We start from the raw sequence: 20,603 nt of genomic DNA, 5'->3' as shown, positions 1-20,603 counted from the left end.
ATCAAAATAAAAAAGGCTAACTCGATGCAAGAATACACAGAGGGTGTCCTCCGAATGTAGGGGATGACTCACCAATACGCTAAATGCGAATAAATCCCCAATGATGCTCCTATTGACGATCTCTTAAACTTGTCTCTGCATCATGAAACGATGCAGGTCCAAATGGACGTCAGTACGTGGAATGTACAAGTATGTAATATGGTAGAATGAAACATACCTCAAGAAAGAATAACATCAGATCAACTATCTCGAATCAGAAAGGTAGGAGAGACTCACATAAGACGTCATAAGCCTAAAGTAAGAATACATTTCTAGACAAAGACCAATCACACATCATACAATCCAATCCAATCATACATAATACAGTTCAATCAAATCATATATCATCTGATTCAATCCAATCGTATACAATCGGTTCAACCCAGTCATATATGATCTGATCCAATCCAATCATATATCCTTCCATTCAATCCAATCAACATATCATCTAATCCAATCCAATCCAATCGTACACTATCAAATCACAATTCATATAATCCAATCTGATCAATGCAATCAACTCATAATCAACTCAAAGGGGCTCAACTCAATAAATATGCAAATTAAGTTATGCAATGTCTTACAATTCAACTCAATCATCTACAATTATAATCAAACCAATCAGATCAAGCACAATCCATTCAATTGAGAGTTTCTCTAACCGACAACCATCACCATATGAGCGAGTGATAGTACAATAAGCCGACGTTGTTTCCGCGTCCGTTCATACCTTGCCAGGGTATGAACGCATCAACCAATCATGGATCCAATCCAATCGAGTCCTATAATGTCAGGAAAAACATTTTGGGGAAGCCTATATGAAAAATTCTAATCCAGAACAACCCAAAACCAAAGTTAAAAGGTTTGAAGTTTCAACCATGCAAAAGGACGAACATATATATGCAGGAAATTACTTATATTTCAATTGAGTGATCATATAATCTACCTATCATTGCCTAATGATTGGTCATTATTGCCATATTAGTAGCCCTTAAATTGTTTGATCGAATGAGGTAGATATTTAAAATCTAATTCATTTAACACCATAATATTATAATAAATACAAATAATATGTATAAAATAACACTGGAGATTGTTTAAGCTTACCTAAAGAGGTTTTTGACGCCAACTATGGGTTCTCTCGTCCAGCAGTTTGTGCAGCAAGCCATTTGTGGTGATTAACAAATATTAAACCCTATCCTATTTTATTTTAATAAATGTGAAACAAGTGGTATAAAATATTAACTAAATTAATAATATAGTCCACCAATTAAATTAATTATCTAAATCACCCTTCAACTAATTAATTGTAGCTACCGAATATGCTAAAATACCCAATTAAAATTTATAGAAAGGTTCTTTTACTAAAGAGAGATGACTCGTTCTCAAAATGACCTAACATGTCATTACAAATACACGACTCAATACATAATAAAATTTATCACTAATACATAAATTTAAAAAAAAATACCAAGCACAAATATAATGTTGAATTATTTTTTTAATACACTCGCCTAATTTAAAAGGGGCCAACCTTCCATTATTTCTAGAGATAAAGTATCAAAAACACACTTAAACTATTCATCTTTTTTTAAGTTTCATATCTAAATTATTGAGATAGTACCTAAAATTCACACTTCTAATAATTTAGATATAAAACTCAAAAAAATAATAATAATTTACAAGTATTTTTGACACTCTATCTCCTGTTTATACTTGAATCAACTAGTCCTCAAACGGCCCCATCCTCATAACTCCTAATTTTCTCTTTCTGAAAAACGCTTCCTACCATTTCAATAAAACCCTTTCCCCTCTCTCTCAAAAAGAAGTCGATCCCTTTGTTGAAAAGGGAAAGGAGGAGAGAACAATGGCGATTGTGGAGGAAGATAAGAAGTTTGAGACGTGCGTCGTGTTCGGTGGACGAGGATTCATTGGGAAACCACTTGTCGATAGGCTTCTTCGACTCGGCAATTGGATCGTACGAATCGCCGATTCTTTCCCCACTATTCAACTTGAAACCTCCGAGTCCCTCCTTTCCCATGCCCTTTCTTCTGGACGCGCTTCATATGCCCATGTGGATGTTCGTCATAAATCCGATATTATTACAGGTACCACTTCTTTTTCATTTTTGTTTGACAATTTTTTATCTAAGATTTGAACTACTTATCTTGAAGGCGTAGTAATGTACATATACTTACCTTATTCAATGATTTCTGTGCGACTGTCTGTTTGTGTATGTCCTCTATGTGTCTTTCTATAAGTATATTTCGAGCATTTTCTCTGTAATGTGTACATCATAAGTACACCTTGTAGAGTGTTATGTTTGTTAGCAGGACAATATCTCTGCAATGTGTAAGCTTCTTTTATTGAACATAATTTGAACTCTGTTTGAAGGATATGGCTTCAAAATATTGTAGTTCTAGTCCCTTAAATACAATTTCTTGAGTTTGGCTATCTGCCGAAACCTCGTTTCTCATAGATAGGGTTAAAACTCAAAACACTACAGTAGAGATTAGCATGTCCCCTCGCAAGGATGATATGCTCAAATTGAGAATAGTCCAAAGAAAAATAACTATTATCTGCATCTATAAGAATCTTATTGAGCAGGATATGCTTTTTCTCCTAACTGAATGCTCACTTACATACAACAAAAGATGGAATGGGAAGTAGCGAGAGAAACATCGAATTATTTGTGGTAAATAAACAACAGATTTACATGCATGCACCGGCTAACATTTTCATGAAAGCGGTCTATCTCAAATCTGATTCCTGACATCAAATCTCAAGCCTAAATGTGTGATCAATTACAACAAACCTACTCGACCACTCTCTCTTCCCTAAAAAGAAAAAAACCCTACTTGCCCACTCACCATATTATCAAGATGCATGTATCTTGTGTGGATAAATTAAGGAAGAGGTTTTATGATAGAAGATGAGCAAAATGAAGATGGATATCCTCCTGATTTTATTTAAAGAGAAAATTAAGGCAAATGAAATTATCTCCGTCAACTTGGAAGAAAGAATATTTTTCATGTAGCAGTTTGTTTTTGAGTCTAAAGCAATAACGGAATATATGATAAAGTGTTTTTCTTATTGTGTAAGGCTGTAAGCTAACATGTATGCTTATTTCCATGAGATGTCCAATGATACTTTTGAGCAGGTAATTCCTATGAAATTCCTTCCTCTTTTCTAGAACCCCAAGTGCTTTACATCGTATTGTTGTACGCTAGCTTATTTAAAAACAGACCATGAAATTTTTTCCTTTTATGAAAGTACTAATTGTTTCCTTAGTGGGCTCATTCTCCTACATCGTCATTCCAGGCGTACACAGCACATGAACACCATTATGAGGATTTAAAAGGTGGTCATGGTTTATTAGTAGTAGCGGAGTACTCCCTAACCTGTATGGTTAATGATTGGAGGTACAATATTCTGAGATATGCCACAATGTTCAACAGTACTCTGTAATGGAGGACTGATTTTCACTTTGTTCTTTGCAAGGACATCTAACTAATTCTATCTTTGGTTTGGGGAAGTTTTCTGAATGGGGAAGGGCACTCATTGATCTATTTCCCTATTAACTTGCTTCCCTGTAGGAAGTGTTTATTCTCCTTCAACTTTCTTTTGATTCAACTGCAAAGGAATTAAAAGATGTTTATATCTTCCATTCTGTATACTCTGAGAGGGTTAAAAAATGCTGTGGGAATGAATATTCCTAAACTTTTTTTTCTCTACAAACAAGGGAAAAGTACTACCATTCCTTCCCCTCTCAGTGCTTTCACCCTAAAGTTACAATTAACAAATGCAGTAGTACTGTGATCTGGTCAATCAGCTTACGACATTTGATTGCTTGTTTGACATTCTTTGTGTATCCATCTGACTTGGCTTTTTGTAGTTTAAGCAGTTTCTAGAGTTTCTTACCTTTTTATACCTTCCTGGAAAACTGTGTTATTCCACTAAAGTAAAGTTGGACTGAGTTTTACTGCATCATATTCTCCCATGCAGCTATTGATGGCGCATCAGTTGTATTTTACATGGATGCTAGGGATTCATACGCTCATGATTTTTATATTAGCTACACAATTGTTGTGCAAGGTAATTTTTCACCCAGAGGTCATTTAAGTGAATTGAACATTTTTGTTATTTAAATCTTTGGCGTCCTGATTGATAATGAATGTTATGTTTTTCAGGTGCCAAGAATATCATTGCTGCCTGTCAAGAGTGTAAAGTCAAAAGGCTATTATACAACAGTTCTGCTGATGTAGTTTTGAACAGCTGGCAGGATATAGATGGTGGGGATGAGTCCTTACCATATTCCAGTAAAGTAAGTCTCTTATCAGGAGCTTGGTTAACTGAATTTGGAAATCTACTAGGCTTTATTCCTGTCAACCCTCTTCTACATTTTTCGTTAGGCCATTATTTTCTTGTTTTCCTCAGTTTCTTCTTTTCATTTTGATGCTTTCTCAATGCAGTTTATGAACATGGTAACTGATCTTAAGGCTCAAGCAGAGGCTCTAGTTTTAGTTGCAAATGATGCTGATGGCCTTCTTACTTGTGCACTTCGTCCCAGCTATGTTTTCGGACCTGGAGACAATTATCTCTCTTCTTTGCTGGTCAATGTTGCAAAATCTGGCTGGGGCAAGGTTTGGAAGCCTTCTGTTTAGCTGCTCTTCTGTTGGTTAAATATCACTGAATTATGTTCCTTCCTTCTTTTTGCTAAGCCTGTGTATATGTGATGGACTAGACCTAAGTTCTTTGTTCTAGTATCAGCATCCAACAAAATTCTCACTAAACTCGTTACATGCTTCAAATCACTAAGGAACTTCTCTTTCTTTGCTCTTTGTTACCGGTAACATTCAGTTTCCTTGTGGAAGTAGGCAAAATAGGAATTGGTGTAGAATTTGCAGTATGTTTTGTGTCAGGAACCACCTTGGGATCTACGTCGAATAAAAGAGGAAAAAGATCATAGGCTCCTCTCACGTCACAATTCTAGTCATTATGTAGGTGTAATTTTCTGATCTAGCATTTTTTAACTGTGTTAAGTCTTTGTATACATACTTTTTGAATAAGTAATAGACATTCTCATTTCAGTTTATTATAGGGCTTGGTGACAATATGACTGACTTCACCTATGTGGAGAATGTTGCCCATGCACATATATGTGCTGAAAAAGCTCTAAGTTCTAGGGGGAGTCATGTATGTGGCAAGGTATGGATTTTTAGCTATCTCTATTCAATGTTTCCTTTTGATATGGTCAATATATTTACAGACAGGGCGATGCCGTGCATTGTAGGCATTTTTCATCACTAATCTCAAGCCGATGAAGTTCAAGGATTTTGTATCTCTTGTATTTCAGAGATTGGGATATCAAAGGTAAGATAGCTGGCATACTATTCTCTTATGTCTATATTTATTGATGATGCTCCCATCAACATGAGGTTTGTTTATGATTTTTTCCAAATATGTATGCATTAGGTGAATAGCAGTCTTGACTATTGACTGCACTGTGGTTTCTGCACGTTGCAACACTCTACTTCCTATCATGACTAACATCCTAGCTAAAACAAGTTTACCAAGTGCTAATGGATTTTCTTTCTTGTTATGTTTCTGATTTTATGGTTTGTGGAGGCTATCAAACTCTAGCTCGGTTGTTAGCTTCATCTCCGGTCCGTAATTCAGAATTTACTATGGTGTTGTTATGTGAGTTGGCATGACAAGAAGTCTCTTGTACAATTTATTTGGCTAGAGAATTCTCTGATGGTTATCTTATTTCATTCTGTCTCCTCATTTGTCTTTGATGAAGAGGTGTATTTTAGTCAATATCTTCTCTCTCTCTCTCTCTCTCTCTCTGTGATACCGGTGGTGTCTAGGTGAGTGCACCTTCACTATTACTTTGGGTATCTACATCTTCTCACCGAATCTGATAAAGGTCTGCCCACCAAGGTTGGACGTTTAGGCAAATGGAAAGAAATCACCTAGCTTTTTTGCCCTAATTTAGTCAGTATTGTTCCAAGTAATTCTCTTTTTCATCCATTTCTTCTTGTTACACGTCATTCTTCTACCTTTTTCTTGAACCACTTCCCCTGTTTACATATGTCTCTGTCTTCATCACTAGCTGTTGCATATACTGTTGATACCTGGATAAATGTTACTCTTAAGTTGTTTATTTGGTGACTTTCTTTGTTGGTCATAGTTTATTGTCTTAATTCTTGGCTTACATTTTTTCTTTTGTTGATTTTGTAGCTTTGATCCTTCCCTTCCATTATGAATTTTGTGATGTGGCTTCCTGAAACATTTGGTGCTTTCTGATGGCAGGTCTATTATCAAGATTCCTGCTAGGGTTCTCCAATATATTACTCTGATAATAAAATGGACCATTTCAAGGATGAGCAATTGGAGTACTGAGAATGTGCCAGTTTTTGATATTATTGAATTAGCATTGTGCCATAGGAGATTTAGTTGCTCGGCAGCTCAGAAATATATTGGATATTCTCCAGTCCTTTCCCTTGAAGTATGTTTGATCCTTATTTTTATCATTAGCTGTAATAAGTGCCTAAACAACTGTTCTCTCTGTCTCAAATTGTTCTGTTGGCACTCAAATTGTTCTCCTTGATTACAATATTTTCAAATATAGGAATTTTAATCTTTATTGTGAAAATTTGTAATTTTGTAATACTTCTCCAAATATGTAAATGTTACTTTCAAGAAAATAAATTAGTAAGAAATCAATATTTGCGTTCACGCTGAAACTCAGATTAGTTGACCTTTTGTCCTCCTAATTATGCATTCCTTTTGGGAGGAGCGGAGTATGGCCAACATTTTATATCATTGGGATTGTAAAGGCAGTAAATACCCACGGTATATGGATCTTTTGAACTTTAGCTTACTTGCTGGGGTTTCTTTTAAGCGTAAAAGTAAAGATGACATATCTTTTAGAACATAAGAATCCTAGTTATCCTAGTTACATAGTGATATGCAAAAAAGTTTACTGTCACAATAAAGCAGGCTGTCGCTGATGTTCTGATAAAAGACATGCTACATACATTGTGAGTCTCTCTGATAAAATACCTGTAATCATTTCAATTGATCCATGTTGGATCTCTTATTTGCTTTTCTAAGAAGCTTTACTTCTCTTTAAGTTGCCCTAGTTTGTTGATAAGTATGCTGATTTTGTTGTGGTAAGTAGCCTAAATTTGTTGATCTGTGCTGAAAATATGGTTTAGAATTGGGATGCTTTTGAAATTTGCTATAGAGCTTATACTATTTTTTTGGACATGACTCAACTGCTTATTACAGACGTGAAACTCTGATACAGGAAGGAGTTGCTGTAACCGCTAAGTCCTCTCATTTAACCAGAGAGTCATCTTTCTCAAGCTTTAGTGACACTGATGAGGAGTCAAAAGTGCATAAAATGCTTGGAGGTGGAAAAGGTTGGTATGTTACTTTGTGACATTTCTAGACTTGCAGAAGTGCAGTTTTCTAGTTTATTTGATTTAGTGGAAATACTAAATCAAACCCTGTAGGCATTTTTCTTCACCTAAAACCTTTATATCTTTCATGAACTGGTAGAGAGAACTGACTTGCCACAGTTTTCTCCAAGGCCCATTTTCCAACACTTCTCTCAGGAGAAAGTATTGTGTTTGCCCACAATAAACATGCTTGAGTTTGGTGTTTTGACCCAATTCTGGTGTTCTTCTGAGACTGAATCTGAGTTTGCATCTGTAGAATTGGTTTCTGGGTACAGGTTTAAGCACATTACAGAAACTTCCTTGGCAACCCAAGTGTAGAGCGACATCAAATTTAGTAGAAAATTTTATCTACCCTTAGATTCTAATAGACTAAGTATTATTATTGTTACTATTTTATACTTGCACCTTTTTTCTTTTGTGGGATGGAGGGTTGTGGTTAAAGCCTTTTTATGCCAGTCTGATTCTACTTCTAGCTTTTGTTCTGTATCTGCCAAATTGATTATATGAAATCACAATTCTTCATTGTATCATCTTGGTTACCTCTAAATAACAATATATAATGTTAGTGCAGTTGCAGAAATTTTATTGTGGAGAGGCGAGCAGAGAACATTTACTTGTTTCCTTTTGCTGGTTTTCATCCATTACTGGTTCTTCCTGTCTGGGAGGAGTTTCCTTTCATCTCTTTCCCAGCTTCTACTGATGATTGCTGTTGCTCTCTGGGGATACAGCATACTGCCACCAACAATGTATGTATGCCACTGAATATACTATCTTTAAATGTTTTAAAGAGAACTGTCCTAAAACAAATGTTTGGACAGACCAGTCCTATCATTTTTTTCTCAAGGAGATGAAATTTTGGTATATTATGTTTCTTTACGAGAACTGGATATAAATCATAATCTTAGGACGTGTCATGCGATATTCTTAGGACGTGTCATGCGATATTCTTAGGACGTGTCATGCGATCCCTAATGTGAACCTTTATGCATTGAAATTATAAAAAAGAAAAGTATATCCGACATGTTAAATATATATGCAACTAAAGTAAGTGCTTCCCTGAACACCTCCCACATGAAGTAAAAGAAAAGGTGAAAAGAACTGATTGATGCTACTTCATCCTGTTGTAGGTGTGAATTAGAACACTTCAACTTCTTTATCATTTCGTTCATCTGTAGGTCCAACTTCTTTCCTTATAAATCTTCCTCACTCTGTTATGTCAGCTCAACTCAATCAGTTACACTGGCACCTTCATAAAAAAAGAAAATATTCGAGAAAGTTTTAAAATTATACAACCCAACCCAACACATTACACCACGTAGCCATATTTTCAGTTTCCACCTACATAGCCAACTTTTTTTTGCAACAATCTTTATACACCCGGGTCCCGGTATACAACATTATACAATATTATACAATACTGTACACTGACCTTAAATAATATAGCAACACAAATCCTATTCTATTACAACTTAAAGGGGGGGGGGAGAATGTTAAACCCCATAGTTTTTTTCTTGCATAATATACATAGCGTGGCATGGTTATATAAAGTGTATATGACTTGGTATAGTACATCGGGAGAATGATACTGGAAATGTGTGGTAATATCAAGAAACTAAAGTTTTAGGTCAAAGGAATCCCTTAAACAATGGTTCACGGTTAAAGAAATGGCTCGGGTAGCCTGTTCGGAAGGTTTAAAATAACTTGCACCTTCGGGATAAGGCCAAGAGTGTCTAAGATGCTAAGAATAATGTGTTATGAGGTATTATAATAGCACAATCATCATATGTTAAGTTTTGGAGTCAAGCTAGTTGCAAAATATAGGTCGGCAAAAGTTATCGTAAGTTTCTCTTATAATTATTTTTAAACTTTGGGTCAAATGTCTAAGATCATTTCTCCCAATATATAAAGATTTATGGGGCCCACGACCTATCAAATCGAAGGTCTACGAGTCTAGTTTGCAACCAAAAAAATGGCACGTCAAACCAACATCAGAGTAAAAAGTTGACTGTTTTACCGCGGAGTGTCCAGGCTGAAATCGGGTAGCGAATCGGGTCGGGTCAAAAAAAGGGTATAAGTCGGCAATTTGACTTTTAAGATCCCAAACATTTCATTTTCATCCCAAAACAGTGAGAGAGCTTAAGAGAGGTTCCAATGGTGTTCTGAGTGATTAAGGTGCGTTTTTAACGATTTCTACCATAAAGTTTGGTCCCATGCCTAGAAACGTGACACTACGCGTGGCAATCATTTTCCGCTTCTATTAGTTGCATTTGGAGCTATTTTTGAAAGATAGGACTTTATAGTTTATGGTGTTTTCTCAAGCTTTACACGTTTTGCTAAGGTAATCATCTCGGGACTCCTTTATTTAAGGAAGTGAAAGAGAAGTAGTACATAGATCCTATTCTATTACAGCTTAAGGAAAATGTACAACAAGGTATGGCGAAGGCATCTGAGCTTACATAGGAGGGAATACTCCGATGACAGAATAAATTGTGTGTACCTAATATAGATGGACTAAGAAAGAGGATTATGGCGGAAGCACATCATTCAAGATATTCTGTCCATCCGGGCTCGACTAAAAATGTATCATAACTTGAAAGAAGTGTATTGGTGGAGTGACATGAAGAAGAACATTGTAGAATTTGTGGTTCAGTGTCCAAATTGTTAACAAGTTAAAGTAGAGCACCAAAAGTTTGAAGGTTATATGCAACGTATAGAACTTCCAATTTGGAAGTGGGACATGATCAACATGGATTTTGTCACTGGTTTACCTCGCTCATTTTGGAAGTTTGATTTCATAGGGATAATAGTTGACAGACTCATCAAATCAATGCACTTCTTGCCGGTCAAGACTACTTACACAGTTGAAGAGTATGCAAAATTGTTTATTAAAGAGATAGGTCGACTACATGGAGTACCCATATCTATTATATCTGATAGGGGAGCTCAATTCACCGCAAATTTTTGGAAGTCATTTCCAAAGAGTTTGGGAACACAGTTGAATTTAAGCACAACCTTTCACCCTCAAACGGATGGCCAGGCAGAACGGACAATCCAAACACTTGAGGATATGCTGTGAGCTTGTATATTAGACTTCAAAGGTAGCTAGGATGATTATTTGCTGCTGATTGAGTTTGCTTACAACAATAGCTACCATTCAAGTATCAAAATGGCACCTTATGAAGCTTTATATGAAAGTTTAAATCACCAATCTGCTAGTTTGAAGTGGCTGAAACTGCATTATTTGGGCCAAGATCTTGTTCCTCAAGCCATGGAAAACTGGGGAGGCCCCTATTTTGTCACACTCTAAAATAGGGGAGGTGCGACTGGCACTCAATACCTTATTCGATCGAGTTAGCCACAGATCATACTAGCTAACTAAACTGGCCCAAAAGATCAGGCAGCACAACATCTGAAATACTAAGCCTGGACCGTTAAGGTCATGACCTGAATAACAATAAGTCATATAAACAAAGGTAGATAAGTCAAAATGATAAAGTGCTAGCTAGTCGATAAGGCCTCAACTGAAGACATACATGCATACACACATATATATACATGCCAAGCCTATGGGCTGTAGACTAAAAGCTGGAAAAAGGAAACCAGAAATACTGTGTCCACAATAGTCTCTAAGAGTGTCATAAGCACTGTCGAGACAAGGCCCCAGCTATACCCAAACTGTACAACAAAAGTAAACATCCTATGAAAGCTCCAGGAAGAGGTGGAGCTTACCAACTCACAGCTGAACCTCGAATCCTAGCAGAGGGGTCGATTAGAATCCCTACCTCGTCCTGCATGCACGAAACAAAAATGTAGTGTTTCCAGGCAACGAGACATCAATATGAATAAAAATGTACTGGTATGTAAGGCAGAAAGTAAAATCATAAATAACTGTTATGAAAAGGGTAATTGAGATACCACGTGATGCTGAAACTCTGATAGCCTCCATGGCTGACATATGATCTAATAGTAATCAAATATGCACGGTATGCTTGTGTAATCGTATGTTGTGAGTACATATATATATATTGATTTAAATGCATGACATACCCAACCAAATGCTAGCAATGACGGTCTTTCTAGTAGCTAACCGACATAATATTACCAACCTATGGCCATCTATACTATAAATATAATCATCTGGGCAAATAGGCCCCTTACCCCCGATTATAGCTCGGAGTCCACGCATAACATGCCATGTATGATATGAACTTTGAATGCACATATTAGGCCATAACAAGAACTTAGCCAGTCTTGGTTCATTAGAACTCTTATTCTCATAATCTCATAATAACTTTCGTATCACATACAAATGTCTCGTGGAATCTCATATGTATTTCAAATAAGTTTGAAAACTTAACTCGACTTTTTAGAAAGATAACTTAACCTTGAAGATGTTCATAAGGAGTTTAAGGTGCTTCACTTAATTCTTATACCTGATTCCCTGATAATTAGTAAAAGAAAGTATTTTCAAAATCAAGTGTTTTAGTAGTTTAAACATAAAAATTATATTTGAGATTTTGGAAATTGACGTGCTACTTTAAAGTTTTTAAAATACACTTTAACGATGAAGAAGGACTGATCGCCAATACTAAATGCCTTTCCTAATATTTTTAAGTCACACCACCCAAAGACGAATAAGAATTCACACATATGGACATATAGAGGCCGTTTGGATTGGCTTATAAGTCGTTTTCAACTTTTTTTGAGTGTTTGACTGGCCAACTTAAAGTCATTTTGTGCTTAAAATAAGCTCCAATAAATAGTTGGGTTTATTTGAATGAACTTATTTTAAGCAGTTTATAAGTTGAAAACAGCTTATAAGTCAAAAAAAAAAGTTGGCCTGCACCTACTTTTTAAAAAAAACTTATAAGCAGTTTTCAATACTTCTATACTTTGATTACTCTATTTTATCCGTAAAGCTTTCGTTATTTGTTTTTCAAATCACTTCGAATTTCTTAACCTTATCTAACCTCTTTTTATGCTTTTATTGAGCCGATGTGGGGTCTGGAATATAGTGAAATCCCACAATGTGGGGTATGGAATATAGTCACCATTTTCAATTCTGACTTTCTTATTTTTCATCAACACAAACTCTTTAAAAAGATTTCTATCATATGACATATGATTTGTACAACCACTATCAATCATCCAAAAATTAGATTTTTTGGTTGAAAAGTAGGTTGCCACAAATAAATGGTTTTCTTCTTCTTCAGTAGTGACTTGGGCAACTGCTTCATCTTTTTGAAATTTACTTTTGCAAGTTACAACTTCATGACCAAGTTGTTTGCAGATCTTGCACTATGCATTTAGTCTCTTCCAACACTTATATGGAGGATGTCCATTTTTGCCATAGTGCTGACAAGGTGGGTAATTTTTCAAGAATTTACCCTTGCTTTGAGTTTTGTGGCTGTCTGCTAAAGCTTCTTCAACCATGCCATCTTGCCTCATAAGCCTCCTTTGTTCCAGTGCCTGCAAGGAATTTAACAATTCTGTCAAGGTAATTTTGGACAGATCTTGTGTGTTTTCCAAAATAGTTATACATGCTTCATATCTTTCGGGCACTGTTACAAGAATTTTTTCAACAATTCTTGAATCTTTAAATTCAATGCCTAACAGTCCTACTTTGTTAAAAATACCAAACAATCTGTCAAAGTATTCCTTGACTCTGTGTGACTCTTTCATTCTCTGCAATTCGAATTTCCTCATTAAATTTAATACCTTCATTCATCGTATTCTTTCATTTCCAGCATATTCTTTCTTCAGATAATCCCAAATTTCTTTTGGTGATGTGAGAGTTATGATTGTCGTAAAAATAGTTGTTAAAACAGAAGCAAACAAAGTTGTTTTTGCCTTGGACTTAATAATTTTCTTTTTCTTGTGACTCTGGATTTGGGCTACGGTGGAATTATTAGGCAGCGGATTAACTTTATAATCCTCTTCCACAACTTCCTAAAGATCAAGAGCCTCCAAGTAGGCTTCCATTCTCACAACCAATAGTTGATAGTTCTCACCATAAAAAAACAGGAGGAGCCATTCGTGAAAAGCTTTTTTCGGAATCCATTTTTTCACTCACAGGTCCCTCAAGAAAAAGGCTTTAGATACCAATTGTTAGTTTTTTAATAAAGAAATTAAGAAAATAACAGGGAAAGACTTTGAGAGAAAAATACTACAATGAGGCCAAAGAGAACTATTTTATTTTGCTTTCTTAGACTCTACATTTATAAGAACAAAAACAGTAAAAAGATAATGGTAAATTAGTCTAGAATATCTTTACAAAATATTTTAATAAACTAATTACTAATAAATAGGAAAAACAAGCTAACCAACTAGTAACTTGGATTTATTCAAAATCTAAGCAGTAAAATAAAGTTACTGCAGTTCAAAATCATAATTCTAACCGTACACTTAAATAATGTAGCAACCTTGTATAAAAGTGTATAATAGTGTACACGAGGTGTTTATACCTATGTTGCTTGGATTCGAGTGCAAGTATCCAATCCGGGTGTGGATCTAGAGGTCGGATCCTTCATATCTAAATTTTGATTTGGGGGTACGGATACGGGTGAGGGGATTCAACTTTAAATGATTCAAAATTCTTAAAAATCTATAAAAATATCCTAAAAGCTTGTGGGGTGAAGCCAACAATTCAATCTTACATTTTGAGAATCTCTCAAGTTGTAGGCATTAGTAGGCAACAGCTAAAATTCCATTTTCCATTTTTCTTCAAATTTTGTCATGGATTGTGGTCAAAGTACCTGATCTCGATTGACCGCTCCCAGTTCGAATCCCACGCTTACCAGTACCAACGTCATGTCGACAGGGGTGTGGCAGCTAAAACGAAGAGTCCCCACAACATAGGTTTATACGCACTTTTTACATTGTTATATTAAATTATACAAACTTGTACAAAAACGAGGATTCGTCTTTGATGAACTTCAACCACGAAACTCCATTCAAATGTGTCAAATCTTCATTGAATAGATTAAAATTCTAAACCACAACTTCAAAATAACATCCCCAATGAGCCTCAATCATCAATTTGTAAAAAATTTCAACAAATCACAAAATTCACAATGGGTTTTCAAGCTTTTAAAAACCCCAACAATGGGGAGTTCCTAATTTTTCAACTCAATTCACCCAACAATGTTTTAATCTGTGATAATAAACATGAATATCACTATCAATCAGTTTCTAAGCATCAAAAATGAAAATTATAATCACAAATTAAGGAATTATTGTCTTTTTCCCAAGTATTTCAAATTATACATGTAATGGGCTAAATAAGCTAAGATCTGAAAATATGGGCTAAATAGGGTATGCTTAAGCCAAGTAATGTAGAGTGTAAAAATCTCAAAATATTATGTGGAAGTTCATGGGGAAATTGTTTGCCAGTATAAGCTTGATCTTTGTTTTCCTCTTTGTAAAATTGCCTATGATTTGTGTAAATAATCTATTTTCAATTGGGTGCTTTTGATGATTCACAACATTATTTCATATGAACTTATCAGCTTCCCGTTCCCTGTTTTTTGGTTTCAGTATTTATTTTATGCATGGGATGCTTGTATTCCCCCAGTAATGACATCTTTGCTGCAGATATGGGATTTCAGTTCCCAGAATATCATGGTCCTTCTTTGAGATCTCTGAAGTGGATATGAGAAATTTCTTTTACAACATAGCATATACATGGAACAGAATGAGTCATTTAGCAAGGTTACTTGCCCGAGGAGAGGATTGGTATATATTTCTGAAGGTGTGTTCTAAATGAGTTCATGTTCTTCCTTACTTTCTTTTTACTAATTTTAAATTGAGTTAGAGATGATCAAGGTGGTCTGTGTTTGAAGTTCTCTGTTACGGTCCCCTCTTATGGATCTAGTTATGGGACGCTGCAAGATAAAATCTGATGTTTTCCTCCTACGACCTATGGTGCTGGTTCGTTAAGAGAGAACCTGCAATCTCTTGAATTAAAGTACTCAAAAACTGAAATTATTTGCCCTCCAGGCTGTTCCAGTGGTTTGGGTTGGGACTTCCATGTTGGAGGTCTCAAGTTCGAAACCCCTTGCCAGTGAAAGCAAGGGGTTTGCCTTCTGGTCGACCTCGTTGCACCGGGCTTGCTCTCCTTTGTAGTTTGTGAGCTATTGCATATGAGCGGGTGTTTTACCCTGTGCGCACCCAAAGGGTAGTGATTGCGGGTTTCCCTTGTCATAAAAAAAAAAAACTGAAACTATTTTTCTGCTTAGATTTCCTGGCATAAAACAGGGAGTTTAAATACAGTACTTATAAGATAACTAACCGTAGAAACTAGGACATGACTTCCTAAGATCACTGGAATAAGAAAATGCAAACTACTACATAGAAATAACTACGACTAGGATGAGAAACTGCAAATAACTACTAGAAAGAAATAACTCTGCAAGTAACTACTACTGTAAACTGTTGGGTGACTAAGGAGTGATAACATTACTCTCCTCCTTCAAATCACGCGTATCCTCAAGTGCCAAGTGTGGAAAGTATTAGTTATTTCCCTCTTTTTCAGCAATTTCTTCCTCATTATCTATAGAGTCGATCCAAAATAATTTCTTGTATTGATGACCTCGGGTAAATGGTTCATCACAGTTGAAACAAAGTCCCTTAAGTCGCCTTTCCTCCATTTCAGATCTGGTCAGTTTCTTCACAAAGCTGGCTGGTTGTTGAGGTGAGCAATCTGCTGTCTTTGATTTGCAAGCATCTAACAATTGCGAATAAATGGGTTGTTCCTTGCGTTCATAGAGCTGGGATAAACTCTTCGCCGTAGCCAAATCTGGAGGGCTATGCAACTCAACCTCAATTGCTTTATAATCAGTAAGACCGCTGATATAAAGTTCAATTTTTTGCGACTGTTTGAGTGTACCAGCCCGTGAAACTAACTGCTCAAACTTTTCTTGGTCATCTGCCACAGACCTGATCCGGCATAGCTTAGCCAATTCTCCCAATTTCTGACTTCTGATTGGTGGCCCAAAGCGAAGGTTACAGTTGTGTTTGAATTCATCCCAAGAGGGTTGAGGCTATCTGTCTCTAGTTGAAGAAACCAAAGTTGTGCATTGCCCTCCAAATGAAAAGAAGCAAGACTAACTTTTTCTTCTGGAGTTTGTTGGTGTCGAAAGAAGTGTTCACATCTGTTCAACCATCCCAAAGGGTCCTTGTGGCCATTAAATCATGGGAAATCCAACTTAGTATGTCGAGGAATGATGAAACTTCCTCCTGCTTCTGATCCTGACCCTCCTGCCACTCTATTTTTACCCTTCAACCGCGATTCTGAATGGTATGTTTAGTTGAATCAGAATCGACCTTCGCATTTGCGAAATCCTTTTGGCTAAATTGGCCGCATGTTCTTGGAACAAGTTCACCAATTGTGCTAGTTGATGTTGAATTTGGTCTCCCATAACTCTAGTCTCTGATACTAAGTTATTACGGTCCCCTGTTATGGAACTAGTTATGGGACACTGCAAAATAAAATCTGATGTTTTCTTCCTACGATCTATGGTGCTGGTTCGTTAAGGGAGAACCTGCAATCTCTTGAGTTAAAGTACTCAAAAACTGAAATTATTTTGCTGCTTAGATTTCCTCGCATAAACAGTGTGTTAAAATACAGTACGTATAAGATAACTACCCCTAGAAACTAGGACATGACTTCCTAAGATTACTGGAATAAGAAACTGGAAACTACTACATAGAAATAACTACTACTAGAATGAGAAACTGCAAATAACTACTACTGTAAACTGTTGGGTGGTTAAGGAGTTTTGCTTAACCTTATAGTGTTTTTGGATGATTTCCACACGGGCTTTCAAATCTTTCTAAAACTCCAAAACTAGTTTTTGAGTTTTCCAATCTTTAAAAAGACAAACTTGTTTTTTTCTTTTCTAAAACTCGAATAACGTCAAACTAATGGGTGGTTTTGATCATTCCTGGTAGTTATATTGCACTTCGTGTAAGTAATTAGAATTGAGAGACGGGTAAAACAAATGAATTTACGCTCTTGGATGTGTGCCAAAAGAAACTAATAGTAGATGATAGATTTAGCAAATGAAGTATCAAGAAGGGTTAGGCAGTTGACCTTGGGAAAGAGATGCACTGACAGATAATATGGTGATAAAAGAAACTGATTGTGAGATGCATATGGACCTCATCTATTTGATGATTAATCAGAATGGGCATTCAGTTAAAAGGGCTATCATGTAGGTCAGACTGCAAATAGTGTTTGTAGTCAGTCCTTGAATCTACTGTTTAGGTTGTGCTTTAAAAGTTTTCTTATTTTCTGCAGGCTGCAATACCCCTGTATGTTTTAAAGTTGGTTATTTCGGATTGCTTGACTTTGGCACTTGGTATAGGTAAGTGTATGCTACTTTTCACGCTTATGATGCATTTAAGTCCATATCCGGTAGTTTGTTTACATGATTCAAAACCACTGCAGCGCTAGCTCTGGCATTCACTTCATTCCTCATTTATGAGCAGTATGAGGATGAAATTGATAGTACAGCAAATGTAATATTCAGCATATCAAAAGGTGCCTTTACTCTGCTGATGAGGAGTTTACCCTTGCCTCCGGCATTGCTCCATTCTGATTCAGAAATCCAATCTACTAGATTGAAGATTAAGCAATGAGGTGTGCTTAATGCTTTACTCTCTCCTAACGACAGAGAGTGTTAGTGGTGTACATCTTCCTGTCTCAGTTTCCTCATTTAGATTGTGTGACATCTTGTACAAGTAGTTTGTTAACCCAATATGTAAAGGGTCAGTTCATCTGTATCCTATCGAGAAACTTAACTCCCCCACCACCTCATTCCTCCCATACCCTAGTACTAGGGCAACAAAAAAAAATATTTGGGAAGTTAAAAAGAAAAGAAATAAGACTCCCCGCCTCTGTGAGGATAGGATTTGCTCTTTCTGGCTTAGATCCTAAATGATGGCAACATATTGAATGAATGCTGCTTGGATACAAGTTGTGCCTATGCTTGCCAATTTCATACTGTTGTGTGTTTATTACAACGTCCTTTTAATGTTATACCTGAAGAAACAATGATATCTTTTTAGAGAAGTAATCCATCTTGTGGAAGGTGCATCTTTCAAATGAACCAACAGTATCATGAGGATGGTGGCTTTGAAATTGAAATTCTTTTTCTCCTCTTCTAGTCGGGCAAACTTTATAAAAATACTATTATTGTTTTCTCCTTCCCCAAGCTGTCCCGGCAGGCAATTTTCTTTTAAACCATTAGTATGGCTGTCAAGTGGGATGATTGTACTACTTCATAAGTTGCGAGTGTCTATAGTACTCAATTGTCTATATCTATCTTCTATATATTAATACTACTTTATAATATGTGGCAATTTTCAAAATCAAATGTCAATTGACCAAAATTCTTATGTAAAGTCCAACGATTTTTTTAAGCTTGCAATGAATACCGCTTCTCTAATATCTTTGTATTAAAATATAAACATACATTTTAATAAAATCGAAATGACTTGGGAGATTCATGTGCCTATCTTGGATTGTAATCTCGTATTTGACTTTGCTAATTGAACACTTGAAATTGATCCAAGTATGAATTTTAAACACTTTTGAATGTTGATTGAATTTATGTGGCATTTATTTGCTGACTCAAATGTAATGCATGCTGTCACACTTTTAAAAACGAGTGAACCAATGAATTTTATTAAAAGATATTTAATTCAGAAGCAAAAAAGGGAAAATAACACTTATATTTCAAAAAGAGAAATCACTTATCCTTAAATGCTCATTACTTTCATTCCCTTTTTATTGACATCAGTATGACATCATGCATGAAATTAAAAGGGAGAGTGGGGTATGAAGGTAAATAATTGGTAAACTTACATAAATATACTATATTAAGAAAATATTTACCATTTATAGCAATAATATTTTTTTCACTGGACATTTATAATACATTTATAATGCAATTTTAATATATATTAGCGAGAATAATTTATAAAACTCATATAATATAAGTTTTATTCATAGATAATATATTTATCACACTTTAATACACTTATAATACATTGTGTCAACTTCTTACCAAACAAGTATAATATATTTTAAAACACTTATAATACATTTATATTGCATGCATAAATCACTTTAATACATGACATATATCATAATATTGCTATGTATTGCTATAGATGATAATAAATAAAAAATATTGCTAAAATCAGTAATTATTTATTAAAAAACGTTCTTCATAGTAATTTTTTCTAAATAATTTCATAATTAGGTCTATTTTGCCTAATTTTTCAAAAAAAAGGCTAAATAACATTAAAAAATATTCCCAACTCTTCCCATTTTCTTTTCTATCCCACGGCCCCTTACCGTCTCCCACTTCCATTGCCGCCAGCTAATTTTCTTGCTTTTTATTTTATAGTGATAATGCATTTTTTTGTTTTTCGAAAGGCTTAAAAATGGATTTCTGCCTATTAGGTTTATGTTTCCACTTTTCATGAGTAGTTGTGCTAAGATGGGTTGTTTAGATTTGGATTGGATATATTTTAATTCAATTTTTTATCCTTTATTAAAAGATTTTAAAATAAATAAAATTATTATTTATTATTTTAAATTATTAACTAATTATCTGTATAATATTTAAAAGGGATAATTACCTGAAAAGACCATTTGGAAAACTTAATTATCAAAAAATTGGCCTGTTTCTTCAGTATCCTTCTATGGAAAATAATATAAGTGAAGAAAAAAGAGCACACGTATTTTGTTATATGCGTTGTTTGTTGCATCATTAAAAATATTGTTAGGAAAATTTATTGGGATAAAACCTAGGCTAAGAAAACAACAGTGCGTGTATTTTACTTTCTCCTAATCAGTGGCAGATCCAGGATTTTTATCCAGGGAGTTCAAAATACGAAGAAGTAAATGAGAAAAATTATTAGATGAAAAGCAAAGTGAGGTATCCGCTAAATTTACCCGCCTTATCATGCCCTTTTAGCATTTCTATCCATTTTTTTTGTGCACCATTGAATCCTTCTTAAAAAATATCATATCTTTTTTTTACTTTCACTTTGCAGTGTCTTACTTTATTTTAAAAAGTGCAA

General features: G+C 35.2%; 1 protein-coding gene across 3 annotated transcripts; it reads left to right on the top strand.

Annotated features, from left to right (window-relative positions):
• Positions 1-1,782: 1,782 nt before the first annotated feature.
• Positions 1,783-18,673, top strand: LOC129870237 (3beta-hydroxysteroid-dehydrogenase/decarboxylase). 3 transcript variants are annotated; one of them, XM_055944930.1, is made up of 12 exons: positions 1,783-2,147; positions 4,045-4,134; positions 4,230-4,363; positions 4,512-4,682; positions 5,131-5,247; positions 5,333-5,412; positions 6,355-6,550; positions 7,355-7,469; positions 8,080-8,254; positions 15,102-15,258; positions 17,809-17,875; positions 17,959-18,673. In XM_055944930.1, the coding sequence occupies exons 1-12, from the start codon at positions 1,907-1,909 to the stop codon at positions 18,147-18,149; spliced, it is 1,734 nt and encodes a 577-aa protein (XP_055800905.1). In that variant the 5' UTR covers positions 1,783-1,906; the 3' UTR covers positions 18,150-18,673. The 3 variants fall into 3 exon arrangements, with proteins under 3 accessions (XP_055800905.1, XP_055800907.1, XP_055800906.1); XM_055944932.1 differs by lacking the exons at positions 17,809-17,875; positions 17,959-18,673 and adding exons at positions 12,799-12,871; positions 12,960-13,005 and having other exon boundaries at positions 15,102-15,187; XM_055944931.1 differs by lacking the exons at positions 15,102-15,258; positions 17,809-17,875; positions 17,959-18,673 and adding an exon at positions 12,799-13,005.
• The last annotated feature ends 1,930 nt before the right edge of the window (positions 18,674-20,603 follow it).

Source organism: Solanum dulcamara, chromosome 10 (assembly GCF_947179165.1).
Source record: "Solanum dulcamara chromosome 10, daSolDulc1.2, whole genome shotgun sequence".
Taxonomy (NCBI): Eukaryota; Viridiplantae; Streptophyta; class Magnoliopsida; order Solanales; family Solanaceae; genus Solanum; species Solanum dulcamara.
The sequence above is the reverse complement of the archived record's forward strand: the minus strand, read 5'-3'. Positions and strand labels throughout refer to the sequence as shown.